We start from the raw sequence: 18,702 nt of genomic DNA, 5'->3' as shown, positions 1-18,702 counted from the left end.
TTCAAGGCACCTCAAGGCATTTCAGTCCTGAAAAAATTGTACTTTGTTCTTATAAGCTAAATCCCATGGGTCGGCCAGCCCAGCTCTTTACAGGGGCCCTTAATTAGGAGGAAGAGACAGACAAGGAGTTCCAAGACAACAGGAGAGGCAGGGGCGGTTGAGAAAAACAGGAGACTGGACCCAGCCGAGAGCGCAGTGACGGAAACACGCAGCCAGAAGTGGGCTTTGCAGGGAGAGGACCAGCTTGCTGGTAGAAACTAGAAAGCAGGAGAGAGAGATAGCAGCCGTGGAAACATGTCACCGGTTTCCCACCTCTACTCGCGCAGAAGCCCCATTTGGTTCCCAACCTCATCGCCCTGGGGGAGGCAGCTCAAGGAGGCCCCTGGAAGAGATTCTAAGCGGCTGCAGGAGAAAGGGCGCATGGGGGTGGGCACCTGGGGCAGAGGTGGCTCCTGGCCCACCTCCATCCGCTCGGGCCTCTGAGGCCCCACTAGGTCAGGGCACTGCAAGGAAGGAACCCGGAAGTCTGGGGCTTCTTTACGGAGAGCTAGGACTTCTTAGAAGAAACCTAGGGGATCGTGCAAAAACTCCCCTAAATGTTAGGAGTCCTGGAAAAAGAAAGCTGCCCCACTTTTCTGATCCTCGGCACAGACTTTCACTGGTCCTGGGAGAGGAGAGCCCTTGAGGGGTTGCCGAAAAGTGAAATCTGCAAGCTGCAGAAGTGCGTCGCCACCTTGGTCTCAGCTGGCATGGGGTGCCCACCACCCGTCGCTCCCCTCTTCGCTGGTTGGCTCCAAGGATGGGCTGTGCCCGCCTGCCCCAGGCATCCTGGTGGCTTAGCCCACCCCCATTGGCAGTGTGTTGATTGGCAGTTAGGTACTGAGCTGGACTCACCTGACTCGGGCTGTCTGTCCCCCACGCTGTGCCCACTCTTCCTGGTCTACCACCCTGTTCCCTGCGGTATCTTTTCCCCCCTTTCCATCCTTCCTTTCCTTCCCAGGGCCCGGATTCAGGACTTTCTTCCTTCTTCTCCAACTTCAGCCCTGGGAGCAGTGGCTGCACAGGTGGAATTAGATGCACCAAAAAAACCCCAAAAACAAAACAAAACAAAACAAAAAAACTAGTCTTGGCCCCCACGGGGCTGACCTGCAGTTCCCAACTCGTCTATGGCTTCGTGTGCCTCCCTGGGGCCCGGCACAGTGCCGGGCACACAGGAGATGCTCAATGAACGGATGCTGAATTGGAATGAATTAAACGGAACCTCCCATATCGTTCTCGCCCCAAATCGGCTATCTGATGGGGAGAGGCAGAGGATGGTCCCCGAGACTGTCCCAGTCCTGTCCTCGCCTCCTTTCCTCAGACTCATTCCTGCCCTGGGCACTGACTTCCTGCGCCTCGGTGGCCTCTGAGCTCCTGGAAAGGCTGGGAAGTGCTGAAGAAGGTCAGCCTGGGGTGGGGGGGAGGGGGGCAGGAGTGGGGCCTTGCCAGCAGCTCTGCCCTCCCACTCCACCCCTCCATCCCGCCACCCCCCCACCCGGCCTCAATCACAGCCTGAAGCTGCCGCCCTGGGACAGCAGCAGGCCTGGACAGCCCGTCTCCCTCACCTCACCTCCCTCGTGGACCAGCCCGCAGAAGCTCTTCCCACCCAGAAAACTATGGCTCTGTTGGGTCAAACTGGAGATTGAGGAGCCAGAGGAGGAGACGGCGGGACCCTCGGTCTCTGCCAGTTTGAACCTCAGTTTCCCCATTTGTTGTGAGTGGCTTGCCTGGTTGGTCTCTGAGGGTCTTCCAAGGTAGTGTCCACGTCGGCAGCTTCTCTCTGTCTCGTTCCCTCTCCTGAGGCTTAAATAATCAGTCCCTTCCAGATGTGAGTATAATGGCAGTGAAAGTTGGCTCTCCATAAACGCTACTTTCTTCCCCACAGAGGGAGGCCCTGGGGCAGGAAGGGTGGGAGCGACCACAGGATCTCAGAGGCTCCAGGAGCCCCCTCACACTTCCCTCAGGGCGTTTCCTTCCCTGTTTTCTACCAAAAGCCAGCCCAAACCCTGCTAACTGGGAAAGTTTGAATGGAAGGCCTGAACGAAGCCCCCACTCTGCACATCGGCTCCCCCATCATGGCTCCCACCCCTCCTTAGCCCCCCACCTTGGCCGCTCCCAGCCTGGGAGGAGTGAGGGTGGTCAGCCTGTGGGAGAAGGCAGCCTGAGGCCAACTCCACTTCACAATGGAGCCCCTGCCCCTTCAGACCTTAGCCGGCTTCGAAATTTGTCTCCTGTTAGTGGGCGACTATGGTGGGACATGACCGCCACCTGGGACGCTACAACCCGCCCATGACCCAGCTCAGTGACTCTCTGTGCAATGCCCACCAAAACTCCCGAGGGATTGGCAGCTGCCAGAAAACCCCCGAGGCTTCCCTGGTAGCAGCTATGGACGGAGAGGGGGTAAGAGCAGAGTTTCCTGGGCCGAGGCTCGTCTCCACCTGCCCCCAGCCCCTGCTTGCCTTCAGTGCCCAGGAAATGCACGGTCCTCCCTTCAACGTGGCCTCCACCCAAATGACAGGACCCATCGGCACCCCAGCCTGACCGGGCCACCCGGCCTGGAGCAGCCGGGGAGCACGGCGATGCCACCGCCCAGGCTTTCTCGAGGCAGCACAGGAAAGCCCCTCTGCCACCCGCCGATCCTCCCTGAGGCCCCACCGGACCAGTCCACAAACCGGGCAGGCTGGACAGCTGACCTCCCCCTCCGCCACTGCCCACCCTCCCCGCCTCTCTTTCCAGGACCCTCACACAGGCCTCCTGCCTCCCCTCCGGGACCGGCAGTCTGGAGCCCACTTCCCCCTCCCCCAGGGCCCACGTGTCCCACACCCCATGGCAGGTTTCCCCCGAATGAAAGAGAGGTGGGTCACTCTTGGTGCGGGGTGGGGGACGCGAAGTGAGGGGCTCGGGGGGCCCCGGGTCGGCACTGGGAGCCTGGTTCAAGAGAAGCACACCAAGAGAGGGCAGGCAGGGCACACGGTGCGGGGCAGGGGGAAGAAGACAGGACGCGAGGGAGGGGCGGCCGGGCCGCCGCGTTACTTGGTGCCATCGTCCGCATTGCCCTCTCCGTCTGTCTTGCCCTCCTCCTCTGTCTTCAGGTCATCCGTGCTGAGTTTCTGCTCTTTTTTCCTCCTCACGCACTTTACTACCATCAGCACCAAGATGACCACCGCCAGGAAGCCGCCCACGGAGGCGCCCACGATCACCGCCACCGTGGAGTCCCGCTCAGGGGGCTCTGGAGGACAAGAAACGGACCCACTGAGCCCCGGGGCTGGAAAAGGGGGCCTCCCCCGCCGCCCCCTGCTCCCCACAGTATGTGCGGGGTGGTCCTGACTGGGCGCTCCCCATGGAAAGGACGTTGGTCAAAAGCAAAATCAACCCAGGCCCTTGACCTCCACGGGCCCGCCCCCAAATCCCCGGGGCACCTAAAAACCCCAGGGGATGACAGTAAAACGCAGGATTTAAGACCACGGATTTTGAGATCGAATCGACCCAAACCTGAGTCCCAACTGCACTCTCCGTTTATGGTGTGACCTTAGGTAACTGACTGATCTGCTCTCAGCCTGTTTCCTCGTCTGTAAAATGGGGACAGTAACGATGCCTCCCCCACTGAGGCATTTTTGACGATGACCTGGGATAGCGCCCACGTCGAGGTCAGCCCTCTCACGGAGACATAGCAAGGGCCCCACACACGAAAAGCCGCTATTTTCGGATGATGATCGCGACCGAGGTCGCGGTAAGGACTCTCCGAGACGCGGCCCCGGTCCCCAGGGAGCAGCGGAAGAAAAGCGGAGGCCTCCCAGCCGGCACAAGCCCCAGGAGGGCCACGGGCTCTCCAAGGGCGCCCCGAGGGCGGCCGGCTGGGATCGGGCTCCCCGCTCTGCCCACTCGCCCCTCACCTTCCATGAGGACCTGCAGGTAGATCTTGCCGTGGCCCCGGTGGCGGTCGGGCGGGTTCATGATATAGCAGTTGTAGATGCCCTCGTCCTCGAGCTGCACGCTCCTCAGCGTCACCGACACATCGTACTTGCTGGGGTTCCCCGAGAACTCCACGCGGTCTCGGAAACGCTCCAGCTTCAGGTTGATGATCTTCATGCGGAACTGGAGGAACTAGGACAAGGGGCAGGAGGGGAGCTGGATGCATGAGGAGGTGTGAGAAGAGTGGGGGGGGGGTCCGCCCCCATGTGCCTGTCTTCCCGGAAGAGAGGCGGTTACCTCCAGGTCTCTGTCACCCTCTCGGGGCCCCCGCGGGCGGCACGACACGCCTCTGCCAAAGCCCTCTGGAGCAGACAGCACCCCTCCCCCCGTCCCCGGGAATACCAGGGTCCTCATCCAGTGCAGGGACAGGTGGTGGGAAATGGGGGCTTCACTCGCAAGGGCTCCTGCCTCCTCTTTCACCCCCACCCACCTCCTTCCCAGGACTCACCATCTCCTCAGAGCAGTTGCTGCACTCCTGGTAGGTCCAGTTCAGGGAAAACTGTTTGTGGTTCACCGTGTAGCAGGAGTTGAAGGTGCAGGGCAGGCGGGCGTCAGAGCCATTGAGGACGTTGAGGGTGGTAGGTACTGTGATCTCCATGCTCCACGCTGGTGGCACTGCGGATGAAGCCGCAAGCTGGTAAGGAGTCCGGCTGACAGGGCTGGGGACAGGGCGCAAGCCTTCTGCACCAGGTGGGCGTGGAGAGAGCTCTGGCAGCGGGTGGGGGCCCTTCTGGCTGAAACTAGGGAGTGGGGTCAGGTGGGCCAAGCTCATAAGGGGCACCTGATGTGGCCCTTGGGTAGAGCAAGGCTGGGGTGGAGAGAAACCGAACCGTATGTTGAGGGTGGGGCAGACAAGTGGCCCTAAGACTTTCCCAGGACCATGTCATGCAGCCATTCCATCCGGCTGTCCTGCCCTAGTCCCACCACTGCCACCTGCTAGCTGAAGACCTCGGACGAGGGGCTCCGTTGTGCCGACCCCGGCTTTCACCTCCTTCCCCACCGCTTCCAGATGTCTCTGCTGAGCCAAAGCCCCTCCAGTGTCCCCCACGGGGTGGAAAGCCTTGAGGATGGATGGAGACTCAGAAGGCCTTGCTCTCTATACCCCAAGGTCGGAGGAAAGCAGTGTTTCCAGCCCAACCCCCACACCCCACCCCCCCCGCCCCCCCCCCCCCCCCCCCCCCCGCTTATCCTCCCCACCCCCCACCGGCCCCTAGCAAACAGGAAAGAAGGCAGACAAGCAGCGGAAGGCTAGAGCCATCCCAGAAAAGTAGGTACGATTCCAAGGGACCAACTGATGGGTCTCCAAGGACAGGAGTCCCTTTGGGAGATGTCAGGCCTGGAAACGCCACAGCAGGGAGCTGATACAGGCTGAGGGGGTGGCCGGGTGGGAACAGCAGGTTTCTGTCACATCCGATAAGCAGCACCAGACCTGGTCCAGAGGAGCTGGGTGCTGGGGCTGAGAAAGTTCTGTCCCACTGAGACATCCTAAGCAGAGCAGAGTCTAGGGGGAGGTGAGGGAACCCAGGCCCTTCCAGCCGAAGCTGCAGGGACCCTCGGAGGGCAGAAAGCCTGGGACACAAAATTTAAGGGGGCGCCCCCCCCCTTGGGATCAGGCAAAGGCCTCCTTAAACCACACACCGTGGGCACCTCGCCCTAGTCCTGACCTTAAGTCTTGGATTTTCTACCAATATCGTCAAAATGTCATCCCCAAAGATTCCTCTTCTTTAGAGGGGATAAACAGTGACGTTCAGCATCAGCCATTCATTCACTCATTTACCTGATATTTATAAGCCACCCACCATGCCCGCCCCTGCACTTAGCCTAGGCCCTAGGGGACATTGCTGTGACAGGCAGCGTCACTGCTGCGACATGAAGCTTGTGTCCTAGGGAAGGCAACAGACATTAACAAAGAAAAAAATAATAATGTAACTTTAACCTTGGGGGCCAGAACTCAGAGTTAGGATTTTCTTTGGGTGAGATACAAAGCCACCAGGGGCCTGGGGGCAGGGAGTCGTGGGCAGAGGGGTGGCTAGGCGGCTGCTAATACAGGAGTAGCATAGACCAGGAGACCCCGTGAGACACGGGGTCCCATGCTGCCTGTAGTCGGCTCGCAGAATGTGGACAAGCCCCTTCACCTTCCAAGCCTCGGTCCCGGCTCTGCAAGACACGGCTGGCCACACCCACCTCCTGGGGTTGCCACGGTAATTTTTCAAATTATGCAATGTAAATTGCATGTAAATGCATTGATGGACAGTCTGTCATCCTACATTCTCAAATTCTGCCCCCTAAACAGGAAGGCCTTCCAGGACAATCTCCTCCCGGCAGAGGGCAGCCCCTTGGAGTTCCCCAGGTCTGGCACACAGCCCAGGCCCGGCAGCGGAGGCCCTGCAGGGCCCTTGTTTTTCACGCTGCTGTATAGCACAGACCTGCCGGGCCCCACCACACCAGCAGCCGCACCGCAGCCTGGAAGCCTTCTGTTCAGCCCATCCCTTAGGATGCAATGGCCGGGGCTCGTGGGCGGGACGCTGACGAGCAGGAAATGCAATAAAATGCTGGCCATAGAGGTCACGACTGAGCCTTCGGTGGAGGGATTAGGGGTGCGGAGCCCCCTGCAAGGCCAAGGCTTCGGGGTGTGGGCTGAATACTCACCAGGGGAATACGAGCTGGGGACGCTGGGTGGGCCGGCTGAGAAGAACAAAGCCCAGTTCCCCCATCCCCGCTTTCATCACCATTATGAAAGCACCTAGCACAGCACCGGGCAAGGAGGAGGTGTGCAGAAAATGCCATTGCCGCCCCCGCTCTGCAGAGGCAGAGAGATCTGCAGGGAAGGAACCTGGCAGGGCCTTGTCCTGAGCTTACCTCTTATCCGAGGACGGCCCTGCTTCTCTAGCCCCTTCCAAGTTCTGCTACCTTCCCAGGGCCCCCTACCCCCAAAAGAGCCTCCAGGTGGCCCCAGAAACCAGGTGCTGTGAATCCGGCTGACCTATCCCTGGCCCCTTTCCCACCCCAGCCCACATCACTCAGATTAGAACTTGAACGCCACAGGGAAGCTCCCTCCATGGGGAAGGAGCCCGCACCCTGCCGCATGGAAGGACAGAGCTGTGGGGAGGCCTTTTCTGGCTGGCAGGAGGGGAGCAGAGGTGCAATGCAGGGTCCCTCTCCCGCACCCCTGCAGCAGGCGCCGGGAGGAACACGCGTGCCCTCTAGTGGTCAGAGAAATCTAGCAAGTCCCAACAGCAGAGAGAGGGATGGGATCACCAAATCAGTGAAAGCCAGGGACAAGCCGGGGCCAGAAGGTGGTTCCTGACTCCAAGGCGCCCACCTCAGCCTGAGTCCCCACCGGGGCTTTAGGCCTTTCACGGATCCAGGCTCCCATTAGAGACGAGGGAGCCGTCGTGCAACAAGGTCAGAGCTGTGAGCAAAATCCTGATAAATTCTGCTGCTTCCGGAAAGTAGCCGAGTCCACAACTAGGGCCACAGAAAGGATTTCACAATAACAAAGTGCTTATTTACCGCAGGCCAGATGCTGTTTTATGCATTCCTCATAAGATGCACGCAGGCCTCTTTAGATACGTACAATAACCCTAATACCACCCCACTTTCCAGAATATGCAATTGAGCAGAGAGAAGTTACGTGAATAGCCCAAGTGTATAGCTAGTAAGTGGCAAAGCTCAATTTGAACCCAGGCTGCCAAGGTTCCAGACAGGGGTGAGGGGTTGGGGCTGGGTGAGGGTGTGACAAAGCCAGGGACCAGGCCTCCTGCCGTCTCCATGGCAGACCCCGCCCCAAACTGCCAGCCCCCAGCTCGGGGCAGGCTGGCCAGAGGAGAATGGGCCTATTTAAAGGAACCTCCATACAAGGAAGCCCAGTCCTCCTGGTTGCCCCACTTGGGACCAGGTCTGGGTCTCGTGATTACCAACTCACAGAAAGGAAATGGGGATCAACAGGGGTACGGTAAGGATGTGGCTTCTGGTCTTAATTCCAAAACATCACCAGTGCCCAGCCCTCCCCATTTTCTCCAGGGCCCATCTGGGCACCCCAGGCCCCCTGTTATCGACTGTTCTAACTGAACCATCTCTCAGAGATCACAAAAATTTGCTCACCTCCGGCTGAGCCCTGTCTCCTGCAAAGACAGAAGTGAATTCTCCCACTCCTCTTTCCAACCCTACAGCCCCCTATGAGGTAGGTTTAATTTCTTCTTGCTTAAAAGAGAGAGAATGTGTCTAAGTAGAGAATGTGTCCCCCCAACCTTCTGAGCACACTGTCTCCCGGGGCAGCCCCTGCATCCCAGGAGAGCGTGGCACCCAGATCCTGCCTCCTGCATTCAGACCCTCCCCCCTCCCCGTGCCAGGATCTCCCCCTCCAAGCCCAGTCTAAGCCACCCCCCCACCCCCGCCCCCGCGCAGCATGAGCAAGCTGTCCTCATCACCCCTCCGCTGGCTCCCTGTTGCTTTCGGGATCACGCGCAGGCTCCTGGGCACAGCTTCCAAGCCCTTTGCCATCTGGGGCCAACCTAGGTCCTGGCCTCCTCTCCCGCCAGCTCCTGATTCCATGCTTCCTCCACTTCAGTGACCCCTGACTTCTTACTTTTCCCAGCGACTCCACCTTCTCTCACCCCTCCAGGCCTCTTACATTCGTTTTTAATTCCGTTCGGGAAACTCGTTCACCCTTCTACACCCCTTGCATAGCCTACACTTCCCGGCTTATAAGGCATACCTCCGCGGCAGCGGCCCCCGTCCCTACCGCTTCCACTTGTACATGACCGGGAGGCAGAACGGCATAGCGGCCAAGTGGTCTGATCTCAGGCGAGGTAGTTAACCTTCCAGACCTCAGTTTTCTCATCTGTTAAAAGGGGGGGGCAATAATAGAACCTAACTCCTAGGGCTGCCGTGAGGAGTAAGTGGCTTGCTAACATGTAAATCTCACAGCTGCCTGGGACGTAGTCAGCGCTTGACAAAGTTTAGCTGCTGTTATTGCTATCGTTGTCATGATTGTTATTATTATGACAGCACCTATGATGTGGCGTTGTTATTGTTTATGTGCCTGTGTCTCTCAGGAGGCTCCAGGGCTGATTTTTAGTCACCTTGGTATCCCTGGACCCAGAACAGTGTGTGACACACAGATGGGCACTCCGTAAAAGTCTGCAGAAGGAAGGAAAGGCACTCTCCCCTCTGTGCCTGGATCCCTGCCCCCAGCAGCAAAGTGCAGCCGGCGTGACTGAGGACCAGACTCCACTTTCTAGGCCTTGCCTAACATAACCCAGACTTTGGTAACCGGGCTGGGGCTGCGGAGCCAATGGTCTTAAGAAAAACTCTGGGAAGTCCAGTCACGTGGATTGCGTCTAGCTAAAAACTAGTCCCACCTGTTTCTGTTGTGTGTGCAGCAGGTTGCCCAGCTGGTCCCCTTCCCCGTGACCAGCTGTATAGTCATTCTCACAAACCCTGCCCCTGATGCGGCCCCTCCCTTGTCATTTGTTCCCCCATCTTGGAGACCGATGCCATTACAACCGCCAAAGTTCCATCTTCCACCTGAACCCCTTAGCCTGGGAATGCCAGAGCATACCCCATCTTAGCATCAGTCAAGTTCGAGTTCAAGATCCCCATTCCTGCATTCTCTACCACCCAGGTTCGCCAAGGCTCTAGCTTCCTCCCACCACGACCTCACAACCCCCACTCCCTGACCTCTTCCCTCCAGACCCCATCCTCCCCTAAGACACACCCTGGTCCTGGTCCCAGAGCCGCCTTCCTTTCTTCACTCTCACAAGACTGCCCCCGCCTGCAGGAAGCTCTCCTTAACTCCAAAAGGAGTCACCTGTCCTCCATCCCTGGCTCCTTACACACAGGCCATCCACCCAATTCCTCATCTTTTTGCCTGCACTTGATGGAGATTCTTTGATCAATTATTGTTAATATAGCAGTACCGCTTCTTGAACATTGGGGGCAGTAGAACTCAACAACTAAGTACCCGTAGTCAGACAAAAGGTTCAAATCTCAGCTCGTCTTATTCTAGTCGTGTGGCTTCAAGTTATTTAATTTCAGTCATTTGGTTAATTTCTCTGTGCCTGTTTCGTCATCTGTCACAGGAGGATCATAACAGTGTCTACCTCGCATGATTACCGATTATCGCGAAGACTAAATAAGACACACAGCGCGCGGGTGCTTGAAAACATTCACAAAGTTCAGCTATTATTGAGCACCTGCTTTGTGCCAGACTCACAAAACACCCAGGCCCTCTCCAGTTTACCCATGAAAGAACTGAGGCTCAGGAGGGTCTAGTCACTTGCCTATGCTCATGAAGTAAATGGCCAAGATGGCTTTAAACCCAGATCTGATTCCCAGGCTCGCCCTCTTTGTACTGCCCGAGCTTCCATAACATTCCTGCTCTGTTGTTAATATGTCCAGTAACTCCGCAAAGCCAATAGGCCATATCATACAAGCTGCCAGGGGCTCTGTGTTGTCTCTGTCTAGCACTCTTGCCCAATATCCAACACAGCAAACCAAGAAACAGAGAAACAGAGAGGGAGGGAAGGAGGGAGGGAGGGAAGGAGGGAGGGAGGGAGGGAGGGAAGAAGAGGGATTTTGCGATTGGGGATATCCCCACTGACAATCCTTGGACTTGACCAAATGCTACACCAGCAATGAGTAAGTTTAGGAGCAAGAATGAAACTACCCACAAAGCAGGCTTGCAAATCACTTTGGAGCCCACCTCCTCACCAGGAAGTCATGAGGGGTCAAGTAAGAAATTAACATTTGGATCACTTGACATGGCAGTCTCCAAGGCTGGGCTGGTCTTGAAGCCACACTCAGCCCATGAGTTCCTTTTTTTTTTCTTCTTCTTCTTCTTTTTCTTTTTTTCCTGAGTCCTTCACCTGACCCCTCCCCCACTCCATCTGGCCCAAGTCAGAGGCCACCATCAGCTTCAGAAAGTGTCTTCCCAATACAGAGACCATACCCCAAGCCAACTTGCCACCTGCACCCCCACACATTTCAACAAATCAATGGTACAGATTTCCAGGAAACAAGACCCAGACTCAACTTTCTACCCCCGGCTCCCCCAAGCATTCTTTCCTAATATCCTAAATCCACCAGCTTCCAAAGATCAAGGTCCACAAAAGAAGCCCCTTAAGGGAGCATTAAGGCCCAGGACCCCACATCTGCAGCAGCTGAAAAAAAAATCCACGAGGAGACTTGGCAGATCAACCTATCTTTTGCCCCCCCCCCCCCCTTAGTCCGTTTTAGGGAGAACCAAAGAAAAACCACCCCCTGTGATAACTGTCACCCCCAAGGAACACTCAGATCCCCCGACCCAACATTTCTGTGGCCAAGTCATACCCGCGTTATGCAGTCCTCAGCAATGTCTCCCCCGGTCCCCCGGTACCTCCCTTCCCAAGGACAAGAAGGGAAACTCAAGCAATGTCTTCTTTTCTGCCCCCAGCCCCCACCCTCTTCCAGCTGCGGCTACACTTCTAGACCCTCAGGAGCATGCAAATGTGTCGTCTAACTTACCCAAAGAGAAAAAGAGACTGAGCCCCGTGAGACTGAAGGCAGGGCGAGGTAGCCAGGCATCTCTGTGCATTTTCAGAGACTGAGATGTTAGTCGGGTGGGATATGGGAGAGGGTGGTTTGAGGGGCCGAGGGCTACAAGGGAGGAATGGTTAGATGCTAAAAAAAAATGCACAGATGTACTTCAAAGACACATACAACATTAAGGAAGCTTTATTTCCATCTCTCTAATATGGCCGGCTTATATGTTGCTGCTAAAAAGAGAGAGGGAGTGTGTAAGGGAGAGAGAAAAAAGGGGGATGGAGTAAATTTTGTGGTTGGTGGATTTTGAAAAGCAGGTGGGAGGGCATAAAAAAAGTCTTTCTGAAAAGGACAAAGTTCCCAGGAATTTTTCCCCTCAAAAACAAGAACTAAAGCAAATCCTGCTTTTCTTCTTCTTCTTCTTCTTCTCCTGAATGATTGTTGGGTTTTGAAAGCTGTTAGAGGAGCTCATTCATTTCAAAACTGCTGTAAAGGGGGGAACTCTTTTTGTCATTTAAAGACACCCAAAAAAGGACATGTTTGTTTTGTGTTATTTGGAAAGGGTTCAGGGAAGTGAGTTGGAGAGACTTTCAGGAAGTAAGGGCTTCCTCATTTTTCTACCATTTCCACTGAAAACAGAACATGTCAAAACAGGCTGATGCAAAACCACCTGAGACTTTACAATCCAATGTAATACGAACCTTTGGGAATCCTGATATCCGATCAAATCAACAGTGAAAAGACATTTTTGGAGACAATTGGGAAAAAATAAATATGGACTGGGTATTAAATTATATTAATAATAATTCTTGGAGCTCCTGCGTGGCTCAGTCGGTTGGGTGTCCGACTTCGGCTCAGGTCATGATCTCAAGGTTCGTGGGTTTGAGCCCCGCTTGGGGCTCTGTGCTGACAGCTCAGAGCCTGGAGCCTGTTTCGGGTTCTGTGTCTCCCTCTCTCTCTGCCCCTCCCCTGTTCACGCTCTGTCTCTGTCTTAAGAATAAATAAACATTAAAAAAAAATTTTTAAATAATAATAATTCTTAATTTTGTTGAACGTGGTAACAATATTGTGGTTTTGTTCTTGCACATCTTTATCTGTTATACATACTGGAGTGTTTATAGGTGAAATGATACGGTGACTGGAATTTGCTTTAAGATATACCAGGGGGAAAAAAAATGGGGGAGGTGACACAAGACAGGACATCGCTGTTGATTATTGAAACCGGTGACCGTTGCAAAGGGCTCATTGTACAGGTCTCTCTTCTGATGTGTATGTTTGAAAACTTTTGGAAAAGGAAGGCAAAAATCAACAAGGAGGAGAACTTGGGGTGAAGTCCCAAGATGGCCCTGAACACAGCAGGTGGCCCCAGCTCTTCTGGGGAGACATTTAAGTAGAACAAAGACTCCTGTGTGGCAGTCCCTCACACTTGTGATGGGCCATTGGGCCATGGGCAAGAGGAAGCAATTAAAATCCTTATGCACTGGGGCGCCTGGGTGGCTCAGTCGGCTGAGCGTCCGACTTCAGCTCAGGTCACAATCTCACTGTCCGTGGGTTCGAGCCCCGCGACGGCTCAGGGCCTGGAGCCCGTTTCAGATTCTGTGTCTCCCTCTCTCTCTGCCCCTCCCCCGTTCACGCTCTGTCTCTCTCTGTCTCAAAAATAAATAAACGTTAAAAAAAATAAATTAAGTAAAAAAAAAATAAAATCCTTATGCACTAATTCTGTGCCAAGAACTTTACATGTGACATCTCAACTGAACTGTAACTCTGGGCCAGGTGATTTCTTCTTCTCTTTTTTTCACTGTAAATTAGGAAACTGATGATGTGGGAAACGGAGGCAGAAGGAAATGGCAGATAAAATTAAATGTCCTGGGGGTGCCGGGGTGGCTCAGTCGGTGGAGCATCCGACTCTTGATTTGGATCATGATCTCACAGTTCACGGGATCCAGCCCCACACAGGGCTGCACACTGACAGCACGGAGCCTGCTCGGGATTCTCTCTCTCCCTCTCTCTCTGCCCCTCCCCTGCTAGCGCTCTGTCTCTCAGAATAAATACATTAAAAAAATTAAATTCCCTTATAACCTGCAGCCCGTTGATAAATACTCGAGGCAGGCGGAGTAGAACATGCCTCCAGGAACTCCCTTCTGTCTTAAGGTTCATGCTTGGCTAGAGGCAAAAACGACCTGAGCTTGACAATAGCTAGGCCTCCGCTCTCCTGTGAGTCTTCTTTGGTATATAAACTTTGGAAACTCTCCCTTGCCTTTGCCTCCCCTGGCTCCCAAGTCTATAATCAGTCTCTTCTCACGGTCCCGGGACAGCTCTTTCTGCCCAGGGTCCCGTCCCCGTGCTTTAACGGAGTCACCTTTTCTGGCACCGAAGACGTCTCGAGAATTCTTTCTTGGCCATCAGCTCTGGACTGCCACCTGTCCCAGGCCCCGTCGCTGTGGCGGACAGAACCGAACCCACCCCAGTTTACGTATGGTCATCAAGGGCAGAGGCAGAGGCAGGACGCAAGCTGAGGCCTGTGTGAAACACTGGGTTCTCCCGGTACTCTACATGGCCCACCGTGGAGATGCAAGTCCTTCTCTCGGGTTGTTCAGAGACGTGGGAAAGAGAAGACCGAAGACCGGAAGGGACGTAGCAAGGAACCTTTGCATAGGATGCAAGAGGAAGGTGCCCCAGGCAGGGTGTGGAGGAACCGAATGGGAGCTCGGAGCAGCGCTTGGCAGGAAAACCTAGCCGCAGCCGCTAGGCTGGGAGAGGCCAGGTGGCCAGGGTTGGGTGCCAGTCGCTGAAGGCAGAGGGGTAGAGAGAGAGGAGAGGTCGCCTAGGGAAAACTGTCCTCCAGTGGCCACGGCCGGTCCCCATCCCTGTTGCCCTCTGGCCCGGGCCTCCTTGCTGCAGCGGCCGGGCTCCTAGGTGTGCAGGGAGGGAGAGGAGGGAGAGACCTCGCCACCAGCCCGGGGCCTCCACTCTGCCGGTCCCGGTCTGTGTCTGCGGAACAGCCACTCAGCCACCCGTGCTGCCGCAGGCACATGTCAGCCAGAGAGTTTTGGTTTGACGTAGCCGGCCTCCTCCTTTTCCTTAATGCAGTCGAGGGAGCCCGTGAGGCTCAGGGAAGCAGCTTACTCCGCTCATTGGGTCTCACGGGGACCAGAAACTTCTATCCTGGCTGGGGACATAAGATAAGACGCGTGTCTCTGCTTCTCTCCAAAATGTGGCTAAGAGAAACCAGGTGCGTGATTTATAACAAGACGGCCTTTGAGCGACTCAGTCCTCCAGGACTCAGGGTCAAACGAGATCAGGGGGGCGGTGGCCTGTGGCAGGGTCCCGAGGGAGGAGACAGGCCTGGCAACCGTTCATGGCTCACTCGGGCCTCCCAAGGCCCATTTGCGCCAAAAGCGTAAAGCTTCCCCAGGAGCCAGTGAAAGGCTGGGAAGCTGAAACTCAAAGAGGTATTTTGCAGAGTGTAGACACCAGTATCAAAGACGGGCTATTTGAGGAGTGAAGCCCTGCTTTTGGCATTTCTACCCGGTGCCATTTACCCCTAACTTTTTACTGGACAACACCCCATCACCCACCCTGCTGGGAGAAGCCGTGTTCTAAATAACCCAAAGGAAGGTGGTTTCCTTTCGCCCTTGGAATGCCTCACTGAGGCTACCGAGAGCCTCCCTAGGTAGTTCACCTGAAAGCCTGACTTCTCGAAGTGTGGTTGGTCCTTGGACCGGCACCCTCAGCATCACATGGGAGCTCCTTAGAAATGCAGACTCCCAGGCCGCACCTCACACCCAAGAAACTACAATCTGCATTTTTAATAAGATCTCCGGGTGATTCTTGAGCACATTAAAGTCCTGACTTCAACTCGTATTAAAAGGTTGGCATCCCGTGAGCCATGGGCGGTGAGAAGCCAGGTTCGGGGGTTGGGGAGAAGGGATTGGTAAGCAGGGACAAGCTTAGGAGGAAATGCTGGTCTCAGGATCTGCAGAGCACCCAGCTGCCCGATGAGAAACCACCAAGGAAGGGACTCATCGTTACTCACCTCTCTTCTCCGCCCCGTGCCCTTCTGCAGCCATTGCACACCAGGTGGTTTCTCTGACCCAGGACTTCACACCTTGGTGTCCTTGCCTTCGCTGTCTCCTCTTCCCGGAAGGCCCTTCCTCTCTGGTCTGTTCAGCAGCCTCCTAGTCTTTCTTCAAAAAGCGGCTACCAACTCACCCGCTCTTTGTCTTCTTCGTACCTCGTCTCTCTACGCAGAGACGTAGAGACGTAGAGACGTAGACGCCTGTGACGCGGGGTACATTCCCTCGTTTGTGTATCAGCTCTCTCGCTCAGCAGACTCAAATATCTATTCCGTGTCCCCCACATACTAGGACTAGAAGCTAGAGACTCCGACATAATGAGATACAGCTCACCCTCAGAGAGCTCACGTTCTAGATAGGGAGACAAAGGTATAAGCGCCCCTCTCCGGGGGGCACAGGAACAAAGGCATGCCTGGTATTGCCTGGGTGTCAGAAAATATTGTCACCTTTTGTTTACACATCTTACCCCCCCAACTAAACTACAGCTCTTTAAGGACAGGGACTGGGTCTTATTTGGAGTTTGAGCTAAGCCTCTACTGGTCCCTGAGCACATGAGAATAAATGTCTACATCTGGGGAGAGGGCAGAAACTCCGTCAGCCAGAACTTATGCGGCCAAGGCATGGTAGGACCCGAACTGGAGGCCTCCGGGTACATACTGTTCCACGCCATTTCCACGAATCCTATTTAACAAGGGATGGACCCACGTGGTCGCAGGAGAGATGTAAAGAAAAGACACACAAAGCAGGATCTCTAAAAGCTTAAGATCTCTTGGAGAAAATAAAGCCTCACACTCGTAAAACAAACAGAGAACGTGAGGAGATAAAATCTGATAAGTGTAGAGTTATCCGGGAAGATGGGAGAAATAATCCACTCAGGCAGGACTGAAGCAGGGCCTTGAAAGAATGTTGATTTGGGCAGGCAGAAAGGGAAAGGGAATTCCAGGCAGGGAAACACCCAGAGCAAAGGCTCAGAAGCAAGAAAGACAAAGGTATATGGAACAGAGGGTTCCGTCATGAAAAGAAAATGAGAGGCATGGATAGGTGGACAAAATGGCACCCAAACCCAGGAGGCCATGAACACATGATCTGAAAGTCCTGGGAGAGGCAAATCTCTGTTGTTTGCACCATCTACAAAATAGGAAAGGTCTCTGCTCTCTGAGAAAACTCTGAGTTCCCTTATTTTTTGATAAAGAAGGTACGTTTGGGAGTTGAGTTTTACAGAAGTGGCGATGGACCGCCTCATCTCCCTTGAGGAAGACAGACCACATTTGCAAACCAGCTGGCTAAGACCAAAGGTCAGTAGTGCTTAGAAACTGTGTTTATGCTTAGTAAGAGGATAACTGGTCTGTGTGGGGGCAAAACTTGCAACCTAAGGTTCTTTGGCTCTGAGTAACTAAGTCAGGGGCAGCGAGACCCCTCCCAAACACACACACACACACACACACACACACACACACACATACACGCACGGTGCTAGTATTTTATCAAACAAACTGCCAGTGTACACATGTAACCATATTGACTGGCCAAAAGGAGAAAAAGTGGGTGGCAAGGGGAACGAAGACAAAAGGGCTGGCGGAAGCTGCAGCCCTTTCCGGGAGGTACGTCTCCAGGTTCCCAGTGGACAGGCTGAAGTGTTTTCAGTTCTGGTAGCCAAGCTCTGAGGCTGCTAGCTTCTCTATTATTCATGGGTGGCCCCACCCGCTCTACTCCTTCAAGGCCAATTTCTGTTGGCAAAAGCCTGCGTACTTCTGGAAGCCTTTGAACATGGGAGCATCTGGTGTTCTAGGGACTTAAAATAGTACAAATTCAAATAACAAAACTGCTTGCTAAAAGGTCTACAACAAGGAGATCCAGCTTGCGTGTTTCCAGCAGCTCTCCCACCGTCCAAACGTGCCCCCTGGGAGCTGTGCAAAACCCTCCCCACAGCTCAGCTTCGGAGCCCTCTCTTCCTTTGGGTGGGATAGAGGGGTTCGGGGTGTGCGGGGTTCAAGCACTTCCTGCCCACAGAAATAAAAGGTAACGAGAGATGGGGACGGAATCATTAGAAGACAATCCAACCGAGGAGGAACTCATTGGAAGGGGATGGAGGGCCCACGCCAGGCACTGGCACCTAAACCACCTCATCTAGTCGCCACAAAAAACCCTCTGGGTCTCCATTTTATGTATCGGGAAACAGCCTCAAAATCCTGAGTCAACCAATTGCCATATCGAAGAAAGAACAAAAGGCAGAGCCAGGGTTGAACCAGGCTTGTTTGAGCTCGAAGCCCATTCCCTCTTCCATTTGCCTTCATGCTCCTGGATTGAATAGAGAACCGCCCGCAGGAGGAGGGCATGAGGGAGCAGGCAGCTCTTCCGATGGTCCCCACGGGGCCGTTATAGTTTTAGGCAAAATTAGTATTTGACAGCTGTGGATTTCCACTCTCAACCTTGACTTGAGGCCTGTGTATAAATGAGACATTTGCGGGGAGGTCGGGCTGAGAGACAGAAGGAGGCTTCCTCTTCCCCCTCCTCAATTACAGTTGTTCTACCCAGAATGGAAACCAAACTTTGAAGGAATCAACTTCCAGTTCGGGCACGTGGAACTCTGGAGGGGGCGTGCCCCCACTTCCCCGACCCCAGCGCCCTCCGCAGGAGCGTGTGGGTAACTGCACATCCCACCCTCCAGCTCTTACCCTAATTTATTCTCTTTGACCCAGAACGTCAGATGTTAAAATCACCATCCGTCCACCTAACTCTGTACCCCGAAGGTCCTCATCCTCTGCAGATAATATTTGAGGAAGCGGAAAGGGACCCCTTAGCCCAGGAGAGCATGTTACTTAATAGCCCAGAAATGAGATCACTTCCTCTCCATGAATCCTTAGGATATGAAAGAGTCTGTCCGTTCACTCTACTTATCATGGCAATACGTGTCACTTCTCTGATAGGTCTTGGACAGGATGCACGTATTGCAAAGTATTGACATCCTCCTTATTTAGAGCTAACAGGTGAGAAGGAAACATTTAACGACTCTTAGCCATGCTGCACAAGAACGAAAATGAGGCTACAGGCCTCCGAGTAGACACCCAAGAACAGTTGGTAAAAGAGAAAG

At 54.6% G+C, this 18,702-nt stretch overlaps 1 protein-coding gene across 2 annotated transcripts; it reads right to left on the bottom strand.

Moving 5' to 3' along the window:
- Positions 1-1,539: 1,539 nt before the first annotated feature.
- Positions 1,540-13,094, bottom strand: SCN2B (sodium voltage-gated channel beta subunit 2). 2 transcript variants are annotated; one of them, XM_049612712.1, is made up of 4 exons: positions 11,518-13,094; positions 4,460-4,626; positions 3,933-4,143; positions 1,540-3,268 (listed from the first exon to the last, which is right to left on the bottom strand). In XM_049612712.1, the coding sequence occupies exons 1-4, from the start codon at positions 11,585-11,587 to the stop codon at positions 3,069-3,071; spliced, it is 648 nt and encodes a 215-aa protein (XP_049468669.1). In that variant the 5' UTR covers positions 11,588-13,094; the 3' UTR covers positions 1,540-3,068. The 2 variants fall into 2 exon arrangements, with proteins under 2 accessions (XP_049468669.1, XP_049468660.1); XM_049612703.1 differs by lacking the exon at positions 11,518-13,094 and having other exon boundaries at positions 4,460-5,108.
- Positions 13,095-18,702: the final 5,608 nt, after the last annotated feature.

The sequence above is a fragment of the Panthera uncia genome, chromosome D1 (assembly GCF_023721935.1).
Source record: "Panthera uncia isolate 11264 chromosome D1, Puncia_PCG_1.0, whole genome shotgun sequence".
NCBI classification, from domain to species: Eukaryota; Metazoa; Chordata; class Mammalia; order Carnivora; family Felidae; genus Panthera; species Panthera uncia.
This window is presented reverse-complemented; position numbering and strand designations above follow the sequence as displayed.